This window comes from Pygoscelis adeliae, unplaced genomic scaffold (assembly GCF_000699105.1).
Source record: "Pygoscelis adeliae isolate BGI_AS28 unplaced genomic scaffold, ASM69910v1 Scaffold278, whole genome shotgun sequence".
Taxonomy (NCBI): domain Eukaryota; kingdom Metazoa; phylum Chordata; class Aves; order Sphenisciformes; family Spheniscidae; genus Pygoscelis; species Pygoscelis adeliae.
The window spans coordinates 809,287-835,127 of NW_008825411.1; the positions used below are offsets into that span (position 1 = coordinate 809,287).

Sequence of the window (25,841 nt, forward strand, 5' to 3'; positions counted from 1 at the left end):
GATTTCCTAAGCTTTTCCTACACAGTGGAGTTACGAAGGACGATGAGTTGTGTTCCAGTGCACGTGGAAAGCAAGCGCGTGTTGTTCGTTCGGACAACGAGCCCAGGGCAGCTTGACGTCTCGGAGCTGCTGTATTCTAATTTCCTTGGAATAAAATCCCCCGAAGCGAGGTGGATTTAGCTGGGTCCACACCCCAAGATGAGAACCGCGTCATTCGCTCCTTGGGGTACCTGTCCCTTTTTGTCACTAGAGGCAGAGATCGCACCTTTGCAGCGTCTTCATTCCCACCCAATTTAATGCTAATTATGGTAAAGACAAAGCTATTTCAAGACAGTAAAAATGGACCCTTACTGCATGATGCCAGAATATTAGCTACATGTCCTGTAGTCCACAAACAACCAAAATTCACGTATTTTTCAAGATTATAGTGTTCTTACTGAGTATTTCGAGTTTGTCTTGCTCAGACCTCTGAATAAAATGTAACATCTTGCGTGTTACAAGCACTTGATTTAACGCAAGAATCATCGTAACTGCCATTTAAGCACAGCCGCATTACGAACCGGATCTGGAACAGTTCTGCCTTGCGCAGCCTTGCACTACTGTACAGTGAAGTTGCAGCCAATTTACTAAGAACAACTCTGAACTCTCCGTCATAAAGGAAAAAATTCCAAACAATATTTTCATGATAATGTCGTCCATAGGATTTTATAGCAGAGGAAAAATTAATATCTACATCATATGTTAACTTTAAAAAATTCTATAAAACACTAAATATATAATAAAAATATGCATATAAGGACATATGTAAACTGCTTTGGTAACATCATATTACAGATGTTTTCAGTGCATTGCAGAGTTTCCAAGGAAACTTCAGACAAAGCTATATTTGCTTTGAGGAAGTACTGTATAATGCCATTCCTAAAGAAGCATAAACATTTTTCCAGTAGTAAGATGTACTCAGACCACAATATTACTTAGTACTGGGTGTCTTCAAAACAACTAGCTAAATGTTGCTTATATTATAAACAAGAAGTCCTTTATGTAATTTTTGTCATAAACTGGACCGGGCTGTGAGCGATATCATTATTGTGCTGATGGCCGACAGCGTACAGGCGTTGGAGGTCGAAGAGCCGGATCCTCTTGCGTAAGCATCTGAGCAAAGGAGAGAGGGGGGGGGAGGTGAGTGAGGAGAGCAGCGTGGATGAACCCAAACCTCTCCCCCTGCCCCGATTTTAATTCCGTTTCCTCCGATGAAGCGCGGTGGTGGCGGGAGACGAGGCGGCTCCCGGGAAGGTCGGGCCCCACGCGCAGTCCCCTCCTCCGGCTTCAACAACCTCCTGTTTGCTGGGTTTCGCCTCTCTAACTGAATTTTTGGGTTAACTTAAATTCCTGCCACTGTTGCGTTGAGGCTACTTTCACAATTGAATTACTTCATGGCCTGTTTACTTATTACTTCACTTTTTTTTACATCTGTACTATACTCAAGCTGTTACTTACGGCACCAGCCCGGCACGATCCACGTCCTGGAGGAGCTGCATACCTGCTCTGCGGCCCACTGCGTTGAGCCAAATAGGAACTGGCACGCCTCCCTGCTCTCCTTCGCTCTCCCGTGTCTGCTAATTTTATGCATCTGTATGGTTTATACAGCCACGGAGTACAGCCATGGTGGAGATAATTCTGATCTCGCCCAGGGTTTTTACATTGCTGTAATTTTAATGCCATATTCCTGCATTGCAGAGGCTCCTGATTTAATGCACCTTATAAACTGTGGCATTATTAATGGAAGATGGGACATGGAGATTTTGCAAAAGCAGTGTTGTGTAATAAAATACTCTCTTTTCTGTTTGTTCTTCTACACAACCTCATTTCCCTAAATAAATATTTATGCATCCAACACACAATGGAATATGATTATACAGTAGCCTTATAAATTTAAAAGCCTCTGAACACCGCATTTTGTATTTCGTTATAGTGAATGCGGTGAAACAATATATTCAACATATACATGAGTATGGAAGTAGGAGGGGGGAAGGTGTCTAGAAATCTTAAATACAAATGTAGCTACTTATGATGGCGTTTCTTACGGTTTAATCATGACTCAGGATGAAATCAGAAATACCGGTCCCGGCTTAAGTCTGAGTTTCAGCTCCCTGCCTGGGAGAGGGCCAGACCTGCAGCCTGCCCCCGCTCAGCTTCAAGGCTCTGGTTCACCCCCATTTGGAGATGCGAACAGTGACTGGGGTGAAGCAGGTCTGCCCCGCCAGCGGGTGAGGAGGAGAGGGGCTGGGGGCGCTGGCTTCGGCGGCCAGCAGCAGGAGCGGGCACCGACCCCGGTTCCTCCCATCCTTACTTGATATCTTTGGAATTCGGATTTGTTCGCTGCTGCTGCCGTCGCCCCCGTCGCTGAACGGCTTTATCTCTATGATGTAGTCCTCGTCGAACGGCAGGGAGAGCTCCACGGAGGTTTTATTCGTTTCTATTACGGACGTGCTGCTCTGCCTGTTCCACCTGTACAAAACCTGCAGCAAAGGGGAGCGAGAAGAGGAGGCAGAAACGGCAGAGGTGTCCGTTGCCCCAAGGGCGGCCAGACTTCCTGCTGCTCATCCCCTGCCTCTGATGCCCAGACACAGGCTGTGGTCACAGAGGGGCTATTCGGACCCCCCCCCAGGGTTTTTTTGCTGGGGTTTTTGCTGGGGTGATGGTGCCCAGGCGGGGAGGTGACACTGGGAGGAGGGCGATGCCGACGCGCAGCACCAAACGCGGCCCTGGTACCCGGCAGAGCCCCTCAGCGAAATCTTTCGCTTGATCAAGCTAAAATAAATGCCAAGGCTTACGCAGACAGGCCAAAACTTCTTACTACGTTTCTTCAGGAAACTGAGTTGGGGTAATCGATGCAGTGCCACAAACGGCTTCCCAGAATAAATGGCTTTTTTGAATTACTTCTAAGATCTGGGAATTCTACTAATTTTGATCATAAATTGTGATATAAAATATAAGATTTTCCAGGAAAAAAGAAGAAAAATTGGAAATGTTTTGCTATGATTCAGGAAACAAAGCAATCTGGCTGTGTTATCCTAACAGTAAGTTAAAAGAGGACTTTGTAGAAAACCGATAGATGGCAGTTTGCTTTTTCAGGGTGACGCGTCTCTCTCACCCTCTTTCAATTGACTTCTTAATTTGCATTTCAAACCTAAAATATGTAGTGGAACATCCAAACTGCTGATGTTCATCTGAGGTTTTGACTAAAAACCCTGAGGAATTACTTATTTTTGATAATCCGATACAGTGCACCAAAGATACTTAAAAGTTAGTGCAGAAATTCAGGAGAGCTGGCACAGGCTCGTAAAGCTGACGCCGCTGGCATTCCAGATTGTGAACAAAATATGAAGCGTGCCCGGGTTCTTAATCGTTTCAAGCTCTGGTGCAAGACGTTTGCACAATTCAACCCTCAAGGCAATAATGGCTGGCAACTGCACACCGATGTCTTCTTTGGGCCAAATTAAACCCTTGTGTAAGGTGACAGAGCTGAATTCTTCCCAAGATTTCTCTCTAGTTAAATTATACCCTATTAAAACTGCCACTAATGAGGATTCTCTTTCTTTTCCTTTTGGCTTTGCTTTCTGAAGAAAATGGGAGCTATTAAAAAAGCATTTTATTTATCTGCAATTAAGGAGTCAACTACAGCCTTTGAAAGGTTTCCACCAAAGGCAAGAGAGCAGTCCCGCAGGTGGGAGCTTCAGAGGGAAGGAGCCGATGAAGGTCCGTGGGCTGAGCCCCGCACGGGTGCTCGCAGGGGTGAGCATCGCTGGGGCGAGGGCGAGTAGCCAGCAGAACGTGCTCACTCTACACAGGTACGGCCTCTGTTTCTGGAGGAATGCTCCAGTTTTAACCTGGAAAACCATGCAAGTTCCATGAAAAACACCTCGCCCGGTCTTACTATAAACCCCAACTTGACACTGGATTCATGGAAATGTTCCCCACAGCCCAACGCGAGAATCCAGCGACAGCTGAAGCTTAGTGAGGATTCGCTGCAGGACCAGGGGGTGGTGAGGGAGGCGGTGCAGGGCAGTGCTGTCCAGCTGCCTGTGCTGACAAAATACTCACTTTGTAGCCTCTCACTTCTGACTCGTTGTCCAGGGCTTTCACTTGGTCCCAGTTCAGTATGATCTTGGAGTCGGATGAATTCCATATGATGTTCCCGGGGGGCTGACTCGGGGCTATACCAAAATACACACAGCACTGTATTACTAAGGAGCACCGTTTCCCAGCTGGATCCCTCCCAGTACCAGTGAGGCTTCTACCACCATGGCTGAGCGTGCCCAGAGTCCTATTGCTCTGGAAAGCTAATGAGCTGTTTCACTGATCTGTGTCCTCAAGGTCACAGGAGGTGTGACACAACACTGTGCTCTAAATGAAAAAAGGATTCAGTCAGTTGCTCAACATGCCTGAGACCAGAAGAAAAAAGCCCTCTTGAATGATGAGATAAATATTTAATTTTCCTGCACAGCTGTGATTTCAGTTTTGCATGCTCTGCTTACTTAACACGGGGAAGAGCCTTACAATAAAACCAAAGGCTGGTAAGCCTTCTGCACAAAAACCCAGCAAAGAAAAGTCTGACAGCTCCTTCAGACTCGAGAAAGCTTGAAAATGAGAGAGGGGAGCGCTGGCAGAAACCCTCGCAGTCAAGAGCCCCCTGTCCTCACAAACACTCACGTGGCTTTTTGGTTGTGACGTTGACTGCGGCACTGGAGGGGCCGGTCCCAGCCGTGTTGTACGCCCTGACTGCCAAGTGATACAGCACGTTGCCTCTCAGGTTGCTGACTTTTGTAGACGTTTGATTGCCAACTGTTCGAATCCTTTTTGCGTTTTCTTCCTTTTCGTCGTGTCTCCAACATCTGACCTGAGAAGCAGAGCAGGTACGTGCTTACCTCCAGCTACAGGCTGGCAGCACCCGGTCGTTTCCAGCGCTAACTCTGGCACTTCTGCCCAAAGTGCAGGTGCCACAGGGACAGATCCTGCACCCTGTTACAATCCCTTCTTGTTCCTTGCTGGAAACCAGCCTGGCTGCAGCGCTCCCTCCCCAGGACCTCAGACATTGCCCGGCCCCAGAAGCACATTCACACAGGTTTCCCCCAGCAAGCTCTGCTCTCCATTTTCAGCCAGATCACACACAGAAAGATGTATAATTGTGTACCGTGTGAGAGAAACCTCCACGTACCGGAGACAAAAGGAAGCAAATACGCCACAGGAACCCACCCGCCCCACGGCAGGCAGGAGCAGCACCGCAATGACTGCCCATGAGGTATCTCCACGTCTCCTCAACGCTTAGTACTGAAAGGATGCTGTGTTGTGTTCCCATACCTCATATCCCTGTATTCTTCCTTTGTGCTGGTTCTCCCGAGGGGGAGCCCAAGAAACTTCAACGTCTGAGGCAGAAAGACTTCTGGCCAAAACAGTGGTTGGGGCTCTCGTTGGCTCTGGGTAGAGGAGTTAAAAATAAAATTAAGAGTTTTCAATTCTATGTTCAATTAGTCCCAAACTTCAAGGGATTTATTTTCTTCATTGCATGAGAGAAGAGGCATGCCACCAAAACAAACTTCCACATTTCAAAACGATGGCCTGTCAGCCTGTGCCAGATGGCACCGCTCCTCTGCCTGAGAAATAATAAGATGTCATTACTAAACTCAACCCTGGATACCATGTACGGTAATTAGGACAAGAGGGAACACTTTCTAATCAGTGGACATTAATTCATACTAAATCTCAGCGGAATTCTTTCCAGATTACATATTACTTTTCCATTAATATCAAAAGATTTCATTACGATTAATGTTATTTTAATGACTATCAAAAGAATTAATCATGGCTTGCCATTTATTATAAATCAGAGCAAGGATTAGGTATCAAAGGATGTGTCAAGGTGGATACTAAACCCTTTCAGACCCAGTCAACCTCCCCGCGTCCACCGGCAGGGAGGAGGGAGAGGCGGTGGGGTGGGCTCCTGTCTCTACCTTCCTCTGCCGAGTAGACGACCGTCACGGGGCTGAACGACCCTTCCCCCTTGTTGTTGTACACCCCCACTTTAACTTCGTAGGGGGAGAAGGGCGGCAAGGTCTCGTTGCGGAAGACGTATCTGGCGGCGTCCGGGGAGGCCACGACAGTCTGCATCCAGCTGACGGTGCCGAAGGGGCGGAAGGCCACCACGTACCCGAAGCCGCCTCCGTTCTGCAGCTCCTCGGGCACTGTCTGTGGGCAGGCAGACCATGGGAGAAACAGCACTTTCAGCAATGGCACGCACTTATCTCTCTGTCTGCATGTTGGCTATTGCTCTCGGTCCTTCTAAAGCTACTGTCCTAAATAGAGCATTAGAGACGGGAGGCAGCTGGAGTCCTGCTTCACATCTAACCTGAATTCATCCCACCCTGACTGTGCTAGAGCCTTGCTGCTCCGTCAGCTCCCTGTAGTCAGGGGGAAAGCAGCACCTCCTGAAGACACTTCGCCTAAAACTTAATTCATCTTCGTAGGCTCCCACCCTCCTTCACCGACTAGATGGAGCCTCCAGGAACGATGTGAGTAATTTTAGGCACTCCAATGACTAAGAGGCTGTTTGGTGGGGTGAACCAAGGACATGGTTCCTGCTTTCCCAGTACATGTGCAGCTGCTCTCACGTCTTTGGAATCGCACGTGAAGCCCTGAAGAATGTATCCTGGCAATGTCCCAGCCAGCACGGGGCTGGTGATCCCTCGCTGGCCCGTTGCTACACGGTGACCCAGACCAGGTCAGCCAACTATCCACATCCCGTATGACGTGACCTGTTAGGGACCGTGATGGCAGGGAGTGACTTGTCGCAAACGTGATGGAGAAGGGCAGGTAAGTGCTAGGTAACAGCTAGAAGAAACAACCTGTCACCTCCAGGTCGCTTCTGGACACGCTGACACTTCCAACTCTCAGGCTTGCAGCCCCATAAAAGCTGCATCAAAACCCAAAGCTTCAATGTATTAAAATAATCCATAATTTCGGGCCACTCTCCCACAGATGTCCATGGTGCTTAAGCATGTGCAGGAGTTACTTTTGGTGACTTCTTACTCTGTATTGTAAGGCTCAAAAAATACACCAGACCATAAAGAAAAGGCCTCTGGACATTTAAAAGGGTAAACTGACTGTTCTATCAAAATACAAATTGTATTTTGTGCAAATTACGACTCAAAGTCACAGCTGATGTTCTTGCCATGTGTGTTTTTGAAACATATTGCAGTATCTTTAGGAGACATGGCATGGCTAATTAGTCCAACGGAGGAGCAGATTTAGCACATTGACCTGTGTGGTAAGGACAAAAACCCATTTATAGTTTTTTAATAAACTTAAAAATATATCTGGCGATTCATTCTGCCAGCTTGGTCAGAAATAGTGCTAAATGGAAGTGTTAGCATGTCTACTGAAGTTCATTATTAGGAAAAATATGCCAGCTGCATCGCATCATAACATGAAAATATGAGCAGACAAATGACTAAAGTTCTAACCCTGGTTGCCTTAAGGAATATTAAACATTTTTCATCTCTGTATCTCCTCTTGCTGGCTTTCATTAGCGACAATGAAAGCCAGAATGCAATGCGCTGTGCTAACTCTTAACTATTTGCTGCCATATAACCTGGCGCAGGGATAAGGGCTGAAGGCTAGGAGCCAGCCACAATTCTCAACCAGGTCAGGACGTGCCCAGCCTGGCCTCACAAACTCTGTTTTATCCCTCAGGTGGTTTCTGCCCATCCACGTTTTGCCGTATGCGTACGGATGTGCTGAGTGTCAGGGGGAGCTGAGCTCGTGTCGAAGCAGTGATGTGCAGCCTGCTCCCTGCAGTCCCCTGCACAGCACTTTCTCTGCTGGCCTCCTTGCACAGGGGCCTGGGGTGGAGGACGGGGTGTAGCTCAATTTAAATAGCTGGGCTATTTTATCGCGCAGTCTGGGCTTTTTTACCGCAAACCGTCTGAAATCTACAGGAGCTTCACTGGGGTCTGGGGTGAAAGGGCGCATCTAGATGAGGACCATATTAATTTTCCTCTCGGTTTGGACTCCGCTTACCTCCCAAGTAATGACCAGCTCAGACTTGCTCCCTCCGCCACCACTGACGTTAGCCGGGGTCACTTCAGGAACTGCAAAAAAAGATGCAGAAGGTGCACGTGGCGACTTTGAAACCAGAAAAGCGCATTGAAATGGAACAGACCTACACAGCAACAGGACTCTGCTGGCCTTCCCCTGCTGGGTACCAGAAACGCTATTAGGAAATGACTAATTTGCCACGGCAAACAGCACATTAACAGTATGTCAATAATAGTATATTAAAAGTATGTCAATTAACTTGTGTATTCAGTCACTAATTGTTTAGTTTAAACATTTATCTTCCATAAAAAAGGCTTTTATTTCTTTTTGTATTTCATATTCTGTTCCATTACAGGCTAAAACAGAACAGCGGAACCACCTACCAGGGGCTTCCCATAACCAAGGCACATATCCCTGCAGCCACCACCCTGAGCCTACGCCTTGCCGTGACCCCTTTCTGCCAGATCAAAAGGCAGGGACAACGTCAAGGAGCATTAAAGCTCTCAAGGTTTGTAGCTTGTGCTGAAATCCCTGAACACAGCACTGCTGAAGATCACCGTTAAGGTGTGCCTGCAGCAGCCTGAAGACGCAGCGTGGTTCCAGGAGGCAGTGGTGTGTTTGGGAGAGGGTCGCAGAAGGCAGACTTTCAGTAAGCCCATGAAATGATCCAGCCCATAGGGCAGACCAGGGTAGTTCCTCCAAGGCTGATGGCCCACAGGGACGAGGTCCAAGTTACTCTGAGAACACGGAAGCCCCCGCCATCAAGGGACTGCTGACTCTCCACCTGTGAAGCTCAAACTCCTGCTCTCAAGGTGCTGTAGTCTGTGCTCCAGAGTTTCCATCACATGGGAAACCAGAGGGATTGCTCTCAGAGTTCATCTCTCTCATCAATGGATGCTGGGCATTATGTTCCAAAAAAACCTAAGTAACTTTTTTTGGAAAATCATTGCTTCCTGCAGAAAAAGGGGATTAAGTCTTCCTACACATCCAGGAGTCATGAAGTGAGCAAAAGAGCCCATTAGGAGCTCCACAACTTCTACTGCCTGTTCTGTGCACACAAATAATGTGCCACGAGGGAGGAGAGCAGTGGGCGCAAAAAGCGCTCCTCAGCTTCCCCCAGTGCAACACATCCATTAGCACCGACGAGCACTTAGTCTGCAAGACTTAACTTGGTTGCCCACCACTACTTACGAGCTTCTTCAGTTCTTCTCTTCTCTGAAGGTCTGCTGGGTTCTCCAATCCCAATCAGGTTGGCAGCCACTACTCGAAATTCATACTCGACCCAAGGGTTCAAACCCACCACTGTCGCTGTGAACGTCCTGCCACTGATGATCTCTGGAACTAGGAGACAGCCACAGGTCAGGAGTGCAACGAAAACCACTAAAAAAGTATTAAAGACTGCTGAGAAAAGGTCATGAGCTGAAAGGGAGGGATTAACATAAATACAAAGTGAATAAGGATTGACAATGGGATTTTTCTAACATTTTGTTAACTGCCAAAGAAGAGGAGACATTAAAACATTGTGCTTTTAGCACAGAAATTCCTGCTATTAAAGAGTTTCTCCTAAATTGTCACTTTTTGAAACCAAAGTGTCAAGACAACAGGTTTAAAGGGTTTTTATTTTTCTCTTTTTAAAACACAGTGTTCCCTCTATTTAATGGTTACTGGAACAAAATTAACCTCTGACGGAATGAACAATTACATCATGGGATTTTTCCCTCTATCGGGAAAATAATTCTACTTAAAGATAGGCCAGATGACACAGTCTGTCCCTGAGGGATGTCTTTATAGACCACAATTACTGTTGTATATCTCCAGCGCGGCAACAAAAGATAGGAATTCATTCTGTTTTCTCTTAAACATTCATGAGAAAAATGGATGAGTAATAGCACTGACTGGACCCTAAATCTTTGGGTTGCCAAACTTGAAACTAGTTAATAAGACCAGTGCTCTGCAGCCAGTGAAATTACTGTTCACTTCAGGGTGCAGAGCTGCTCCACTCAGCCCGTGTGTGGGTCCCGATGGATGCATCTTCCATCGGCGGAGCTCTTCGGGGGCCAGGCGATGGACCTACCTGTGCTCACTGCTTGCCATCCCACCGAGAAGGGGGTCCTTGCTTGTACGACATACATTGTAATAGGGCTGTGGTTGTCTGCTCCTGGCCTCCAGGACAGCTGAGCGGTGCTGTCGGTGATTTCATCTATTGTCACAGCTTCTGGTGGACCTGGGGGACCTGTTGGAAGAATTACAGGAGAGGGGTGCTTGGAGCTTTGCGGTGACTTGAGGAAGGAGCGCTCTGGTCTTCTTCCCTTACTCAGGACAGAGGTAATTGAGTCCCGGCGGAGCAGTTAACTGCAGCCCCAGCTGTGGTTTAGCAGCTCTTATTGCCTAGATGAGATTGGGAGGCATGCGGGAGATAGACAAACACACAGACCACCAGCTTCACCCACAGCCCCCAGGTGCCTCCACGTGAGCAGCAGCGCCGAGCCCCGCAGCATGCCTGAGCTACCCGACAGAGCAAGGCACTCGCTGCAGCGCTCGGGATCAGCTCTGCCATCTCACGTCTGCTGCATTAGGACTGGCCTATGTACAAGTACGACTTCTGGCTGCAGCTTGGATGCACCCAGAGGCTGGTGAAGAATGACGGACCTGCCCGTTATTAGCATCGTGTCCGAGTGTGGACCAGTATTTTCTGTTTCACTGCTGAGTTCCTTTTAACCAGTAAAGCACTGTAGGACATACTGATCGGAGAGAGGACACCTCTCCTGTATCATATGGCCATTGCTGTCAGTAGTGGTACCTGAGGTGAAGTCTCTCCCCAAAGCCACCATCTCAAGCAAACTCTCCTCTTGCAATTCACTCTTTGGACTAAAATCATTCTCATATGATATTCAGAGAGCTGGACATGTTTAAATAGCTAAAATGCCCTGAAACCTTCCAATATCCTGTCTTTAAAATGAAAGTTTCAGCAGGTCTAGCCAGATTTAATTTCTCAGAAATTAGAACTTTAAATTGTTTTGCTGGGGGGAGTAGCCACGCAACGCAGCCTCATGGAGCAGTCAGCTCCTTTGGTCCCCCACTGCAAGTTACGCCAGAGAAATGAAATTTCACTGGATCTGTCACAAATTACTCCTACTGCTTGGCAGAGGCTGAAACAAACTGTCTTCACTTCATGTCTTGGAATAACCATGGTTATTCCCAACATTTCAGAATATACTTTTTCGCAGGGTGCAGGCTACAGTAGGGCAAGAGAGGGAAAAATTATCAGTTACCGATTTACTAAACGTTTTTGGGCTGCTGACAGACACATGCTTCTCCTGTTCTGATGGCATGAAAAAATCCCATCATGAACAAGTGGGCTGATCTGTGTGTACCAGTGCCAGGGGTTACTTCTGTATGCTCTTGTTTGATATTCCCTGAGATAAATAATTGATTTTTATTCTACTATCTAATCTCTTATTATTTTGACATAACTCCAATATTTAAAAAACATTTCAACATTACTCTGAAGGCTCTATTTATGCACCAGCTACTCACCTCCCCCTCCAATCTCCCAGCCTAGGGATATTTCCCAATTTTTATGCAGTCGGTGAGATGGGACAGCGCAACTCTCAGTGCAGCCGTGGAACCACTGGCCTGGATAGAGACTTCCCCGTTGATGTTTTTAGGGAGCGGCAAGATCAGTATTTTTTACCATCGTCAAGGGTCATTTTCTTGTGAGAATTTAATGTTCCTCCTGTTTGTTTACAGAGCCAGCACTAAGGAAATTACCTAACCGAGGCACCCATCAGCAGGCTGTTTTGAAATGTTTGTGCAAAACGAAAAAAGCATTCATCTGAAATCATGCTGCACAAAAACCCGAGAGTCAGTGTAAGGGGGAGCAACCTCCCGGGGAGGAGAGCAGTGGCTTCGCCGCCTCCAGCGGCCCAGCTCTTTGTACAGCACATGGCTAAGAACGTCTGTGTTCATACTCCAATGGGCAAAACGTGGTAAAAAGCGTAACAATGTTATGAGGATAACAGAAATGCCCAGCTACAGACAAGGGCACATTTCTCAATGGAAGCTCAGATGAATAGATCTTGAAGTATCAGTGAAGCTACTAAACCATGTTTATTCTAGAAATCGAACAATATTGCTGGGCAGAAATGCAGTGAATAAGCTGGATACTGTTTCTGCTGCACAGTTCTTCAAATAAATGAGCTCAGTTGGTGCAAGTTTTGCATTCAGGACACCGACATGTACTAGTGTGTTTATCTGTGCTGCGTGTCTGTTGTATGAGTACGTATATATGAAAGAATCTTTATATGCACTGTTTGAAGACGTACTGTGAACCCCAGCATGTACTTAGAGCTTATTTCTTAGATTAATTACAAGATGCTGGGATCCCAGTGATGTCTCCGAGCCCAGGAATTGTCTCACCAGCAGCAGAAGATAGGAAAAGAAAAAGAAATTTTACAACAACAACAACAGTAACAAAATTCAAATACCTCTTACAATCAGGTCTGCAGCAGCCGATAGCTTGTCCACACTTGTTTGCACCATGCAGACGTATTTCCCAGCATGCTTCAGCTGGATGCTTCTGATCATCAAATCACCAGCTGAATCCTGCTGATAAAGTAGGGAAAAGTGGTTACAATTACTTTTTAATGAGTGCTAAACATCATTATCACATGAAGGACACTGTGACTAATGGATTTACTTTACACTGGCTGATGAAAACATTAGTAATGTAAGCCGTGGCCTATTAAAATTATGTGAGTCTGCCTTGAAGATAAGAGCGGGAGCGTTTCTAAAATTATGGCTCCTACAAGGGGCAGGGGAGCCTGGTTTGGGTCCGTTAAGCAGTTTCCCCATTAAGACAGCGTGAGAAAGCTTATGCAGGGCAGGTTCACTCTGATTCCTCCTTTATCTCTCTGAATATCCAATTTACAGCCTCTTTGGTATTCAGATGCCCAAGTTGTGTCTACATCTATTTCGTAAGTGAAAACCGGCCCAAATTATGAGACATCTGCAATAGTTTCATGGCTTTGTATTACGGCCAGCATTTTGATTGCCTGGCGTTTTTGTGCTAAAGATCATGAGGACAGCACTCTCCGAGGAAATCTTGCATCACCTAACAGTGGTAATTTGTTTTCCAAACACCAAGTGCATGTCTGATTAACTGTTGAATAGAACTAATTAGGTTTCTGTATGTATAGGAAGCTGAAAACTCTCTCTAAATTTTTCTCCAGACACAAAGCATTCGATACATTAGAAATCTCAGGGTAACCTTGTGATTGTGGCTGACTGAAGAATATTAATAAAGTTTGCAATTCTAGCTTTGCAGGCCTATCAGGCGCAGTCGCCGGGAAAAGCCATCGCTACTGATGTGCGCCCTAGGCATCAATCTTTAAGTGCATCTTTTAATTTTTTTTAGGGATAACAGCAAGGCTTGTAAATTGTATTTCCTTTTCCTTTCAGCATTAAATTTCACTCCTGACAAATGTAAACACGGATTGCCAGTCTGCCTGAAACCCAGAGGAGCACGTGTCTCTCTAAAACCTCCCTTAGAGCAACATGCAAAACCCTTTCCAGTTTTCTACCGCTGCTGAAAATTTGTTGCATTTCTTTACCTTCTTCCAATGAAAGTGGAATAAAATTCATCAGGAAGGATGAGAAAGTTTTTAAATTGCAAATAAATTAGAAATTAAACTCCCCAAGTCCTGCCTCATATGCAACAGGCTAAATTAGATGAAGTCTGAACTGCGAAGGAAAGTTATGGTTACAAAGGGAAGCTAACTTTTTACCCATCTTTCAGACATAGCCTGTGAAATTGCTGCTCCTCTTTTAGTAAAAGTTATTTGGAAATCATTTTTAGTCAGAAGAATGGCATGAGAAGCTGGGGCAGGTCTGACAGACGTGTTATCTCCTCGTGTGAACCCCCTTCCTAACAGATGGCGTCCTGAGGTACCTCCTATAGCACTGACCCTCTCCGATTCCCAAAATTCATGCCACAATATCTTCAGGAAATCTAAAACTACTAGAAAAGCTGAAACAATCTGCCCTTTACAACTGAGGTAAAAGCAGAGAAAATCAAGCAGGGAAGGACCATCACAGGTACCCTTACCTTCCTGGAGAGGCAGAAAATGGCAAGTGACCCAAGCAGATTTTCTCCTCTCCTAACGAAGAAAGTAATTTCTACCTTCACTACATTTTCTTCCCCATTCCTGCCACTTGATCACAGTCTTGAGCGACAGCGGTGGCCAGGGCTGTATTTAGTGGGCAGTCTAACCATCATTTCACACCTGATTCTTCTCCTAGCTATCGGATTTCCATGACCATGATCTTTTCGACCTTCAAACAAACAATTCTCTGGACATTGCAAAAGTTTGCATTGTCAGTGGGTACTGACTGGCTTTCCCATAAACAACCAACCAACCCGAAGATACCTAACGTGACATTGCCAGGAAACGTGCACAGATAACACTGAAAAGAAATGTCATCTCCGACCGTCGGTGACGTTTGTAATACTATGCAGGTTATTTTGTGTAGAGGAAAAATACCACTAAGCATGTGGTCACAAGAGGAGGACACAGATGGAGGCAGATAAACATGCCAACAAACACTGCCTGGACAAATTTGAGGGTATCATCTGATTTCCTGCTATTTTCTGTATAAATACAAAGTTCTACGATTGTTATATTTTAGATTTCTTCTACTGTTACAGTCAGACAAAAACTATTATGGACTTTTTCCTTGAATGAGAAGGCAGTTTTTTGCAATGAGAAAACATTATAGGTCTTCTGACATACATGCCACTGCAATGTGAACGCATCGTTCATGCAAGCAGATTTAAGTCATGTCATTAAGCAATTATAACAATTCTGCACCAACTGTAAAGAAATAGTATACTGGCAATGTTTGTCTTCTCAGTCCATAAGACACGAGATAACGACTCCTACTGTTAACTTAGTCAAATCTATTCCTTTTATTAGTAGCCCTTTTCTATGTTATCTACTTTTACTACTGTGAGGAGATTGCTTTAGTATTAATACTTACCCCTCCAACTCTTTCGAAGTGATCCCCATCTTTTTCAAAGTCTATCAGGTGTCCATTAAATGACCAGGTAAACATGATATCTAGCGAGTGATCATGAGACACCTGACAAGGCAAGACAATGCTTTCTCCAACAGTGACATCCATGCTGAAAGGTGACACCATAACCCGGGTTGCATCTATAAACAACAAAGAAAACAAAGGGGGGGGGGGGAAGCATTAATCCTGTCCTCCTGTGAAATGGAGAGAGATGTAGAACTGAAAAGGATCCCAAGCAGTCTACTACAACCGCAGCATTGCCACCAGAACTTGAAAAATTTGCAGTGATCACTTAGGAAGATCCTTAATGCAATGAGTGAACTATCACATCTTTGATTTTATCCTCTGATACCTTTCTCTTTTCATTAGACTGAAACACCATTAATAAAGCCTCCAGAATCTTCTTCTAGCCACAATCCAGATGAGCAAGGAGAAAAGAAAAGGCTGGAAAAGAGTGTAGCAGATCTCAAAGGCTGGGTTAAAATTTTTGAAAGAGCTTGGAGAACAGAGATTATTTTATTTGAATCTTCTTACTCCAAAAATTTGTTTCACAGTCATAACTTGGTCACCATGGTTATAAAAAAATCTGTTCTATTGTTCGTATATTAAACGGTGCCTTGAGAAAACTTTCTCAATGTAAAATCTCCAAAACTGGAATGAAGAAGGGTATATTAAGAACATAAGTGATACCTGCTTGGATCTGGAAAGGGAAAGATTAGACTAACGTTATTGTTGTAGGTTATGTTTATTGAAAACTCGGTGTTTGTTTAGAATACTGGCCATGTTCTCTGCCTGATGGATGGTTTTACATTTTAAATCCAGGTAGTTTTCTTTGCGTAAGGAGGGCCCACACAAAGAATAAGTATAAATAATGAGTGATACCAACCAAACTTTTCACACCATGGAAACCAAAACTCTGCCGCAACAAGCCAAGTCCTGTAGTGATGTCAGACAGAGGGGTTTTGGGGTAAGACGCGGCTCTGGGTGTAGTAACTCCTCTGCCTGACGTGCAGCTGATTTGGGTTAGTCAGTAGGTCAGACTGACTCACTTTTTAGGACTTCTCTGGTCTTACAAGAGATGTCATTGACCTTTGGTGGATGATTGAGAGGGGTCCTGCCATAACAAACTTGTTATGGCGAGCAAGAACTGAGTAAACATTTTGGGGAGGTAAAGCAGAAGAAAGGTGAGAAAGAGCACCGTCCTAAACATGACATTTGCAAAGGAAAGCCCCAAAACCTGTGGATGTCTGTGATGTAGCAAGTTCTGTCTGTTAAATATGGGCAGCAGCATGTACCAGCTCCACCTTGAGCTTCTGGACTAATCCCTTATTCACAGCTGGGGTTCACATGGATCCTTTACCACTGGTTTAATTATCTATTTTTCACTTTAGTCGCGCAGTACGAACAAAATGGTGGTGCAGAAAGACGAGCCATGACACATTATGCAGACTTCAGCTCCTCATCTGTGCCCGTGAATTCCCTCTGCCTCTAAAGTTAACATTTGTCTTTCATTTCTGTTGACAAAAATGCCGTAATTTTTTTCTACAGGGCCTCAGAGGAAATGAAAAGGAGAAAAAATATTGCTTAACAATGAGACCAAAAGTCTGAAAATCCTATACAGATAGATATTTTTGCTTATTCCAAAAGTCTGTTCTGCACAGCTGTCATGCTAAAATACTACAGGCATTATTCATGCTCTGGCATATGAAACCAAAATCTTAACTACTTCCATAGACTATTGCCGGACTGCTTAATTCTCTGCTAAAATAATGATACAGCAACAAAGATATGTACCGGGCAGAACTACTCACCAAAATTCAGGGGATGCGAAGCTGTTCCTGGGTTTTCAAAGACCTTACCAAAAGTGTACAGGAGGTAGCAGAAAATATTTCATCACTGACTTGAATGAGCTTCAGATCAAGTCCCTGATGTATTACCTTGAACAAATTTAATTCATCTGTGTTTTGGTTTCACTTCTAACAAAACAGAGTACTCTTAGAGAACCACAGTAGGTATTATGAGGCTTAACTAATTAATAAAAGTAAAACATTTTAAGTTTCTCAGGAGAAAAGCAGTCTAAGTGCAAGTTGCTAAAATAATGTTTAATTCTTGCCTAGACTTATGACATTGTTTTTGATTATAACTGATGTATCAGGATTTTACAGTCACTTGGGACTGCTACTACTGAAACTCAAGAAGACCTGGAGCATCCCAAGCTCAGGATGCTACAGAAATGCCCGCACCTGCAGTGGGGCTCAGGCACAGAATCACTTACTGAAATGCCTTTCAGCATCAGAAGTTCATCCTCTGCCCTGCTCAAAGCCCGTATGAAATATTTATGAAGGACTAGACTCTGAGATGAAATGGGTGCCTCCCACAAAGCCCCGAGCTCTCCTACATGAGTCCCGTAATGATCCGTGTAAGCTGTGGTCCTTAACAAGTGTCAGCACTGAGGTTTTGCTGTAGCTAACCCTTGCCTCCACAGCACTTTCTGCAAGAGGCGTGAAGTCCACACTATAAATCTAGTTCTTCCTGCTGCAATGCATACAGTTTATAAACATATAAAGAACGAAACATGGGTGTTTGCTAAAGACCTGCTTTCCAAAGCAGCTTCACACAGCTCCTGTGGACATCATAGGAACTGCAAGTGCCCGGTGCCTCCGAAAATCAGCCCCCTCCAGGTTTCAATCCAATCATGTCAAGAAGCACTGCAATCTAACAACTGAACATACCAGGTCATGGGAATGGCTGATACAGCTTGGTGACAAACGATGCGCAGGGAGGGCTCTGACCCAAGCCATGCTCAGCAGGAGCGCAAGCCCCAGCAATGCACTTTACAAATCACCCCAAGGAGAATGCTTACCCATCTCTTCTCAAGGACTGGGAAAGCTGAAAAACAAAACCGTCCCCACCCCCCCTTTAATAGCCCTAGCAGAGCAGCAAATGGAAAATGTTATTCAGAAGCCAACTGAGGGCAGCCGAGTGTAGGAACACCTTGGCGATACACAGCCAAGTGGTAATCAAAATCATTAGATTTGCATTTTCAAAACCTGTAACATCAGGCACTTTTTAAACTATGGCGAGTGCTTTAATGATACCAAAATCGTGTTGGCTAGTATCCAGGTCAAAAATAAAAAAAACAATGACTATTTTTTTCTGAGCTAGCTACTCATTTATTTATTGTCCACTTGCAAGGCGAGAGGCAGTCTAGGGAAACAGATACTATGGGAGAAGTGATCTTAATGCTCTGTTACTGTCCTGTCCCCCCTAAGTGCAGGTTATTTTCCTTAGATGTCTTTGCTTAGTAAGGGCACACTATTGCCAAGGACAGTTAATTAAAAAATAATTGTTATTTTGCTGATATTTTGAGATGATATTCACCTTTAGAGTGCTCTGGTGCATTCTGAGATAGTTTTAAAAATAAGGCTGAAAGATTCAGTTGCAGATAAGGGGTAAGAATTTCTATTACTAGCATCACCCCTTACAGCTGCCTGCAGGTTTCTGAGCCCTCCACAGAGGGAAGCAGCGCCTGGTACTTCCCAGCTCTTCTGCAGAAAGAATAGACAAAAAGCAAGCAAAATTGTTCCGGGTCACTTCTGAGAAAGTTCATCTGGCATTACTGAGAAGTTTTTAGAGGAGAAATAAGTGAATAGCGCATGCCAGCAGGAACATTCTCAGGGGATGAAAAGCCCTCTGTCATCAGAGATAAAATAATCTGGCTTTTAGTGTCAAATAGGAAACAGGAAAAAAAAATAACTACACTGTACATGCAAACATATTCAGTAGGTGTCCTGTAGGCATAGCAAATGCAGTGACAGCAGATGTGAGGGAGTTTACATTGGCCTGGGCTTGGCTTTGCTACAGAGAAAGAGGAGACCTTTCCTGCACAGCCCTGAGAGGGGCAGGAGCAAGGCAGGGCTTATGGCGTGTGGTACCCTCCGCAGACTGGTTAGTGGTTGTCTGTAGGTGTCACTGAAGGCTCAGGGAAGCAGGAAAGCTCCCTCTCAGCCTTCCTTTCACGCCGGCATTTTCAGGAGCACACTTTTTGTGTGACAGAAACAGTGCTTTTCCGTTTTACATGCAGTTTTCCTTGCATGCCAGCCAGGCTGGCAGCTCCCGGAGTGGGTCAGCTTGCAGCTTGTTGTCACAGCCGAGATGGTTTGAGCAGCGTGAAAGCTCACGGGGATGGTCCTCAGCTGGAGCAAACCCACACGGCCACACCGTGACAGCTCTGGACGCCACCGCCATCGGCCCCGGCCTCCCTAGTGGGGTGCACAGAGGCTATCTGAGCTTTTCTTACCTATTTTTGTCCTGTGTTACATCCCTTAGTTCTATTGCTGCAGCATATTGCAGAGAATTTGGTGTATTTCTGCCCGATTTATTTTATTTGGTTTATATTACAAGAGATTTTAACTAAGTTTTCTTGCTAGCTTTCAGTTTGTTAGAAGAAACGGAGCTGAGCAGCACTTCCCATCTGTAGGAAGGCTGTAATTGCTTCGCTTTGTCCCTTGTCCCTTGTTAAAGGGAACCTGTCATTAGCTGTTAGTGCCGCCTGCTTTCGCATCTCATTTCGGGAAGCTGTGATGCATTTCCGAGCTGCAAACCGGCAGGCTGCAGACATCGCGGGTACGGTCTGAGGGTAACAATTATCCCATCTGAAAAGAAACCATCCCACCCTGATTTTCTATTGATTGGGTGTCCATTAGGAGGGATTACTTGTTTAGGGTAAACAGCTTTGCATTGCTGCGTTTGCTTGTTGTAGCTCACGCAGTGCTATGTTGTGTCATATTGATCCGGAGGACATGACACAGTGGGACACAATCTGCCGTGGCACGACGTAAGTGACATAAAATGAATCAGAGACTGACACTCAGAGATAATGCATTTTTTTTTTCAATAGGTCAGTCCAGAGCATGCGAATCTCTTTTGACTGATACAAGAGGACCAGGGGGCAAAACAAGAAGCGACGTCACATATATTGTGCCCATCAGCAAGATTTCAAGTGACCAGAGGGTTTTTTCCACCTAGAGACAGGCAGACCTGTCTGCGTTAAGATGGCTACTTGGCGTCCCGTTTCCAAATGTGCTCCTTTCCAGTTTGGCTCAGCTGCGGAGGCTGTGTGCTCCACTCCGCAGGGAAGGGATTCAGCGATGCTAATAACCGCAGTGCCTTTCATTTAAGGATATCAAAGTGCTTAGGAAACAATGAGATATGCTTTGCCAGCCCTGGCTACTGAAGGAATATATTTTATTTTACTATAATAAAAGATTGAACTGTAACGTGCTCAGGAGATACAGCTCCTGTTGTTGGCCTCAAATCAGTGGAGTTGAGCATCTCAGAGACAGATTAAAAGAAAGGAGATAATGTCAGCACTTCCAATGCTGGTTTCTGAAACATGTCCACCTAATACCCAAATGCTTATTTAGACATCTATCCCGGCATAGAGGAGGAGGTCAAAGGAGAATGAAGAGAAGGGAATACTCAGGTTTTGACATATTTATCCAGGGTAAAAAAATGAAGAAATCAGAACTCCCCCTGCAAGTTAACGGTAACTTCAGACTGTTCTACTTATAAGGGAAATTGTCCAAGTTCTTGCAAAGGCTTACTCCTTCCTTTCTTCTTCCAGCCTTGCCCATTTCACTGTATTCAAGATTTGTTTGCACTTTCATGCTGCTAGGTTTGGTTAATGGAAGCTGACAGAAATTTTGTAAAAGATGCTCCACTGAAGGTCTGCAGTCTATGTCCCTCTCTCTTTTACTCTTTTGCCTAAATAGGAAAAGTCTGTTGTAAATATTCATGGCTTTGCAGGGGTAAGGATTGCAAATGGACACAAATCAGCTAGTCAAAACTGCAACAGCTGCTTGCAGACAGAAGAAACATGGTCTGGTTCTTAAAATGGAAAAAAAAAAAAGCAGTGTTTGATTTTGCTGAGGGATACGTACATTTTCTTCAAGTATGTAACAAATATTAGTATCCCACCTATTACACTCAGAGGGCAGGTCTGAGTTAAACAGCAGCGAGCAGCTCAGACGCGTAATGGCCAGAGCGGCTGCTGCAGAATGCAGAGAGAACATTTATTCCAGGCTGGACAAGAGGAGACCATACAGACCAAAGCCATTTCAGCATACGAGGCTCTGACTCTCTGCATCATGTATTGTGATAGGAGCATGCCAGGGCATCTGTTAGCTGTTTAATGAAAGCCAGTGTGGATGACAAGGTAATTTCAGGTTCAAGCATGAATGCTCAAGTGCAAGAGTTTATGTTCAATTACCAGATGCTTCAAACAAGCAGCTAAGACAAAGGCAACCAATGCCAAGCACACACGGCTGCATCCAACATGAGAGAAAATGGACAGAGCGCTGCTTTTCCTCCAGCTGAATTTCCATTCACGCTGCTGATATTCCTTATGTGGACCTAGGCAGATAAGCAGTAGTTTCAAGTTTGATTAACTATCTAATTTCCTAATTCTCTTAAAGAGCCATTAGTGTTACAATGTTAAAGATCCACCTACGTTTTTTACTTATCTGCATACACCAGTTCATGTACAAGATTTTAAAATTGGTTTTTCTTGTAGATAAACTGTAACTCCAGTATTTGGGACTCACTTTTTCTCGTTTTGGAATACCAGCATGTTTACTGTTTTCATTTTGTTTTTTATCAGAGGGAGTTAATAAATGCATTGCAGATCAATGTTCTGTATTTGCAATGACATTTTACATTATTGTATTGATTTCAAGGCAAATCATGTCTGGAGATAATAAAGATCAATCTTGGAGGTAGAATCACCTGTTTCCTATGAGCAACCAAAGAATCAAAGTCCAATACATAAATACTCAAATGTTTCTTTCTCTTCTATTTGTGAATGAAACATTTATCCAAGACCATAAAGTCAAAAGCATCTGAGACCTGATGACTGGCTAAACTTCTGGGGGCTCTCAGTGCTCTGGGCACCATCAGACATCGTGAGAAACACTGAAGAGAGGAAAATATAACCCTGAACTAAATAAATAACTAAAGACATAGTAGGAATTAGCATAGCAAATTAGAGCTGTCTTAATAGATTGTTTGAGTACTTTAGGAAGCACAGCCAAAAATAAGATTAAAAAGAAATGAGGAAAGGCGAAGTATCTACAATATTTGGCCTTTACGGTATCACAGACGTGAGCTGTGATGAGTCACATATATGCTTTCAGGAACAGGCACATGGCTCTTACGGCAATGTAACTTTCTGTTCCATATAATCAGCTATTATACATGTGCTCTCGCAAGACAAGTAACTGATTTATAAGGCACATTTCTTAACAGAAAATTTTGCAGCACTTACAGTACCCTCTGGTGTGTACTATAGTAGTTCAGCCTAATGAAATGTAATCTTATTAAAAGCGAAAGGGACACTATCAGTTTAGAAAAGGGAATTCAGGCTTGGGACTAAAGTAACTTTTCTGATTTTAAAAACGTATGTGGTTAGTGGTCTACATCTTTCCATGTAATCAGGCAGCACCAATCTTTGGCAACGAAGGCAGTGATACATGGCCATGTATTTAATGGGGATTAAAGAAAGGAGGGGTGGAACATTTGACCTTTCCTGGACGAGCGTTGAGCTGGGCATTTAGGACATGCTAAAATTGCTTTCCTGAAAGAGGATCCTTATCTTGCAGTTTACTTGGCTTAAATCTTGCCATATCAGAACCACAGCGGTGGGGGGACATGCAATTATTTTTAGACAGGTGCTTCAGCACGTCGCGTGAGCCCCTTTCTCTTAGGAAGCCTCTGTTTTCTGTTAGTGTGGGCAAGGTTTTTTTAAGAGGAGAGTTCAGATGTTATTCCTTGTGACTGTACTCCTAAGTAAGTAACCTGTCCATCTAGCTGCTGAAGATTCCCTTTCAAGAATGGCAGTTTCCTTCTCAGCTTCATTCAGAGCTGAACTGCAGTCGAGGTACAAGTTATTAACATATTTCTTAAACTGACATTGAAAAAGAGCTTCCCACAGATTGAAAACTGTCTAAACTTGATGTAAGAGTCTCCCTCCCAGGAATTAATGCCTCCCACCTCCCAGACAGGGACCAGGCAGTCAATCAAGGGATTGCATTTCTGCATACTCAAATACGCATTCTTTGTGCGGCTGAATAATAAATGAAGGTTAATTTAAATCTGAAAACACATTAAGAATGGAATTGCATCAAAGGATACTGGGGAGGGATGTGCCATTACAGCAAATTCAAAGACAAAATAGATGAAAATATATCCACTCTACTGAGAGTACAGAGAGTGTTACTTAAATAACATGAGGGCACAATACTTCATTTTAACCTCCATTTTACCTAGTGCAATGAAATCTTATCAAATCAAGCTCTCTCCATACAATTGTGAAAAAGAAAATCGTATGTAATGGGGTCTGGAAATGACAATCAAATCTGTCACTCATAGAATGTACTTGCTCTTTATAGCAGCATGCAACAGTGCCTGATTATACTACAAAACCCAAACACCTTCTCTATCTCTTTGCAGTTCCGACTAAAATAAAAGCCACTTCACTTCAGAGGTGCCTTAAATGAAATTGGTGTATTTGACAAATGATTGAACCGCTTGTGACACACTTTATAGATAACCCAGTGAATTCAAGGTGTCACCTTTTGTGGGCTATTGATTGCAACTAGCTGATATCCGTCTTTTCAAGTATAGAATAATCCACTGTCATTGCAAAAATGATGGCCATCTTACAGAGAAGGTTAATCAGATACAGGAGAAATCATATCTAATCTTTGATAAATTGCAAGTCACTCAAGGATCAATCACCATTCTTCTTGTAACACAAGCCACAGGTAATTGTGCAAATGTAAGGCCATGCAGTTTGCCGTGCAGCCCACGTACACAGTGGCCAACAGCATTTTGCCCCTTTGAACAGTTTAGCCTGCTGAGATGGTTGATTTGTGGGGCTTTTAAATATGTTTTGAATAGTAATGATCATAAATAAAAAATTTTCAAAGGGAAGCAAAGCAGCTATAATATGATATGCAGGCATTCAAACTGCAAAATTATGAAGTGACCGGCACAGTCTTTGCATTTCTATGGTACAGTATGTGTTTTAGGTCTTTCCTATTCGAGTTCTATGTCTATATCTACACCCTCCTCATCAGGATCAAGATGTTAGGAATTAGCTAACATGCAAGAATAAATCCCAAATTAAGAGTCATTAGGAACGGATGCCTCTTGAGCTGTCAAACTTAGAGAATTAGCATGAAAATCACTAGCTGGACTTTCCAGTTTCCCTTACCCATCCTGAACGTCACCCAGAGCAAGGCTTGCATGTGTCATGAATGTCTTGGGATAAGCAAGTCTTGGCATACAGGTCATTTATCAAGCTGCATTCAGCTTCCCAAGCAGCTGGTGTGAACGCAGTACGTCACCGTTCGTATCGGTAAGGGGAGCTGGATGGGAGCACCTACCGATACCTCTGAAAACAGGAAAAGTTTTTACGATTACATTAATATTAAGAAATCGGGCAGATTTAACATTATTCTACTTCATGTCCAGTGTGTTTTAACTTGGTTAAAATAAACCTTTGCACTAAACTGCTATATCAATATATTCACCCAGAGTTAGTAAAACCCACATACATGCTGCAATACATGTATCTGTATAAATCCCATTTTATACAATAATACAATTTGCAGGAAGACACAATACCTCTTGGTTCTCAAAATTAATACAATTATTTCTCAGTAATATGCAATACCTTATTATAATCAGACTATACTTGCTACAGAGCCATACACACACACAGACGTTGAGAATGTCACAGTATCATTCTGGTATAGATCTACATATAACCTAGAGTAAATTTATTTTCATTATTATAAGCATGTGTGGCTGTGTATGTTCAGGGATGTCCCTAACTTACTTCAGGTACTATCTTCTTCACGTTGGGATTTCGGCTATCATACGCTGCAGTAAAAAATACAGACCCGCAACTGCCCTTCAGCTGCATTACAAAACCAGCCAAAGGGAAGCACCTCCTTTCACTTTCATTTGGTCAAGAGTCAAGGCCTACTGCAGTCACTTTTATATTTGGTTTTAGGGATTTTTGGCCTTGCTTTTCCCGAGAATTTCAATTTGCTGCAGAATAAGAAGAGCACTGGATCTAAGATTTTAGTTCTATGATATGAGGCTAAAGATCTTGTTTCAATTAAAAAAGGAATTTAGAACATGTAGCAATTTTTTGCATGCTTTGCCAACTTCATTGCCTGGCCCTTGCAGGACTTGTCTTACGGACAGTGACTGGAGAGACTTTATAAAGGCCAACACTTAGAAACATAACTTAGGTATCAGAACTAATATTTACATTTGAAACTATGAGCCCTATGTTGCAGATCAGCAGAATATACTGAGTATTTCCATTGCTAACTTGGTTTGGCCAATGTATCCTGAGGGATTACCCTGCATGGATGGGGAAAATTCTTACATCCACAAAAGAGCAAGAGAGTTTTGTGCTCGTTAAATAATTTTCATCGATTTCCTCTGACTGTGACTTTCTTGGTTATGGAGGCAAAGAACTAGGACCTACTGAACATATGCTCATTATTAAATGAACACAGCACTGAGGACAATCCCAAAGTCAAACTTCTGCCATTTAGCAGTTTTACCACTTCTCAACCCTACCTTTAAAAAAAAAA

The 25,841-nt window shown here is 43.9% G+C and overlaps 1 protein-coding gene across 1 annotated transcript in view; it reads right to left on the reverse strand.

Moving 5' to 3' along the window:
- Positions 1-935: 935 nt before the first annotated feature.
- The window catches only part of CNTN4 (contactin 4), a 129,010-nt gene continuing 104,104 nt past the window's right edge, over positions 936-25,841 (reverse strand). The window contains exons 11-21 of the mRNA XM_009330624.1: positions 15,133-15,308; positions 12,582-12,702; positions 10,169-10,327; positions 9,286-9,435; positions 8,077-8,147; positions 6,012-6,246; positions 5,362-5,477; positions 4,714-4,900; positions 4,105-4,217; positions 2,351-2,519; positions 936-1,152 (exon numbers count right to left, since the gene is read on the reverse strand). Coding sequence (XP_009328899.1) covers positions 1,052-1,152; positions 2,351-2,519; positions 4,105-4,217; positions 4,714-4,900; positions 5,362-5,477; positions 6,012-6,246; positions 8,077-8,147; positions 9,286-9,435; positions 10,169-10,327; positions 12,582-12,702; positions 15,133-15,308 — 1,598 coding nt within the window. The 3' untranslated portion in view covers positions 936-1,051. The remainder of the gene's footprint in view (positions 1,153-2,350; positions 2,520-4,104; positions 4,218-4,713; positions 4,901-5,361; positions 5,478-6,011; positions 6,247-8,076; positions 8,148-9,285; positions 9,436-10,168; positions 10,328-12,581; positions 12,703-15,132; positions 15,309-25,841) is intronic.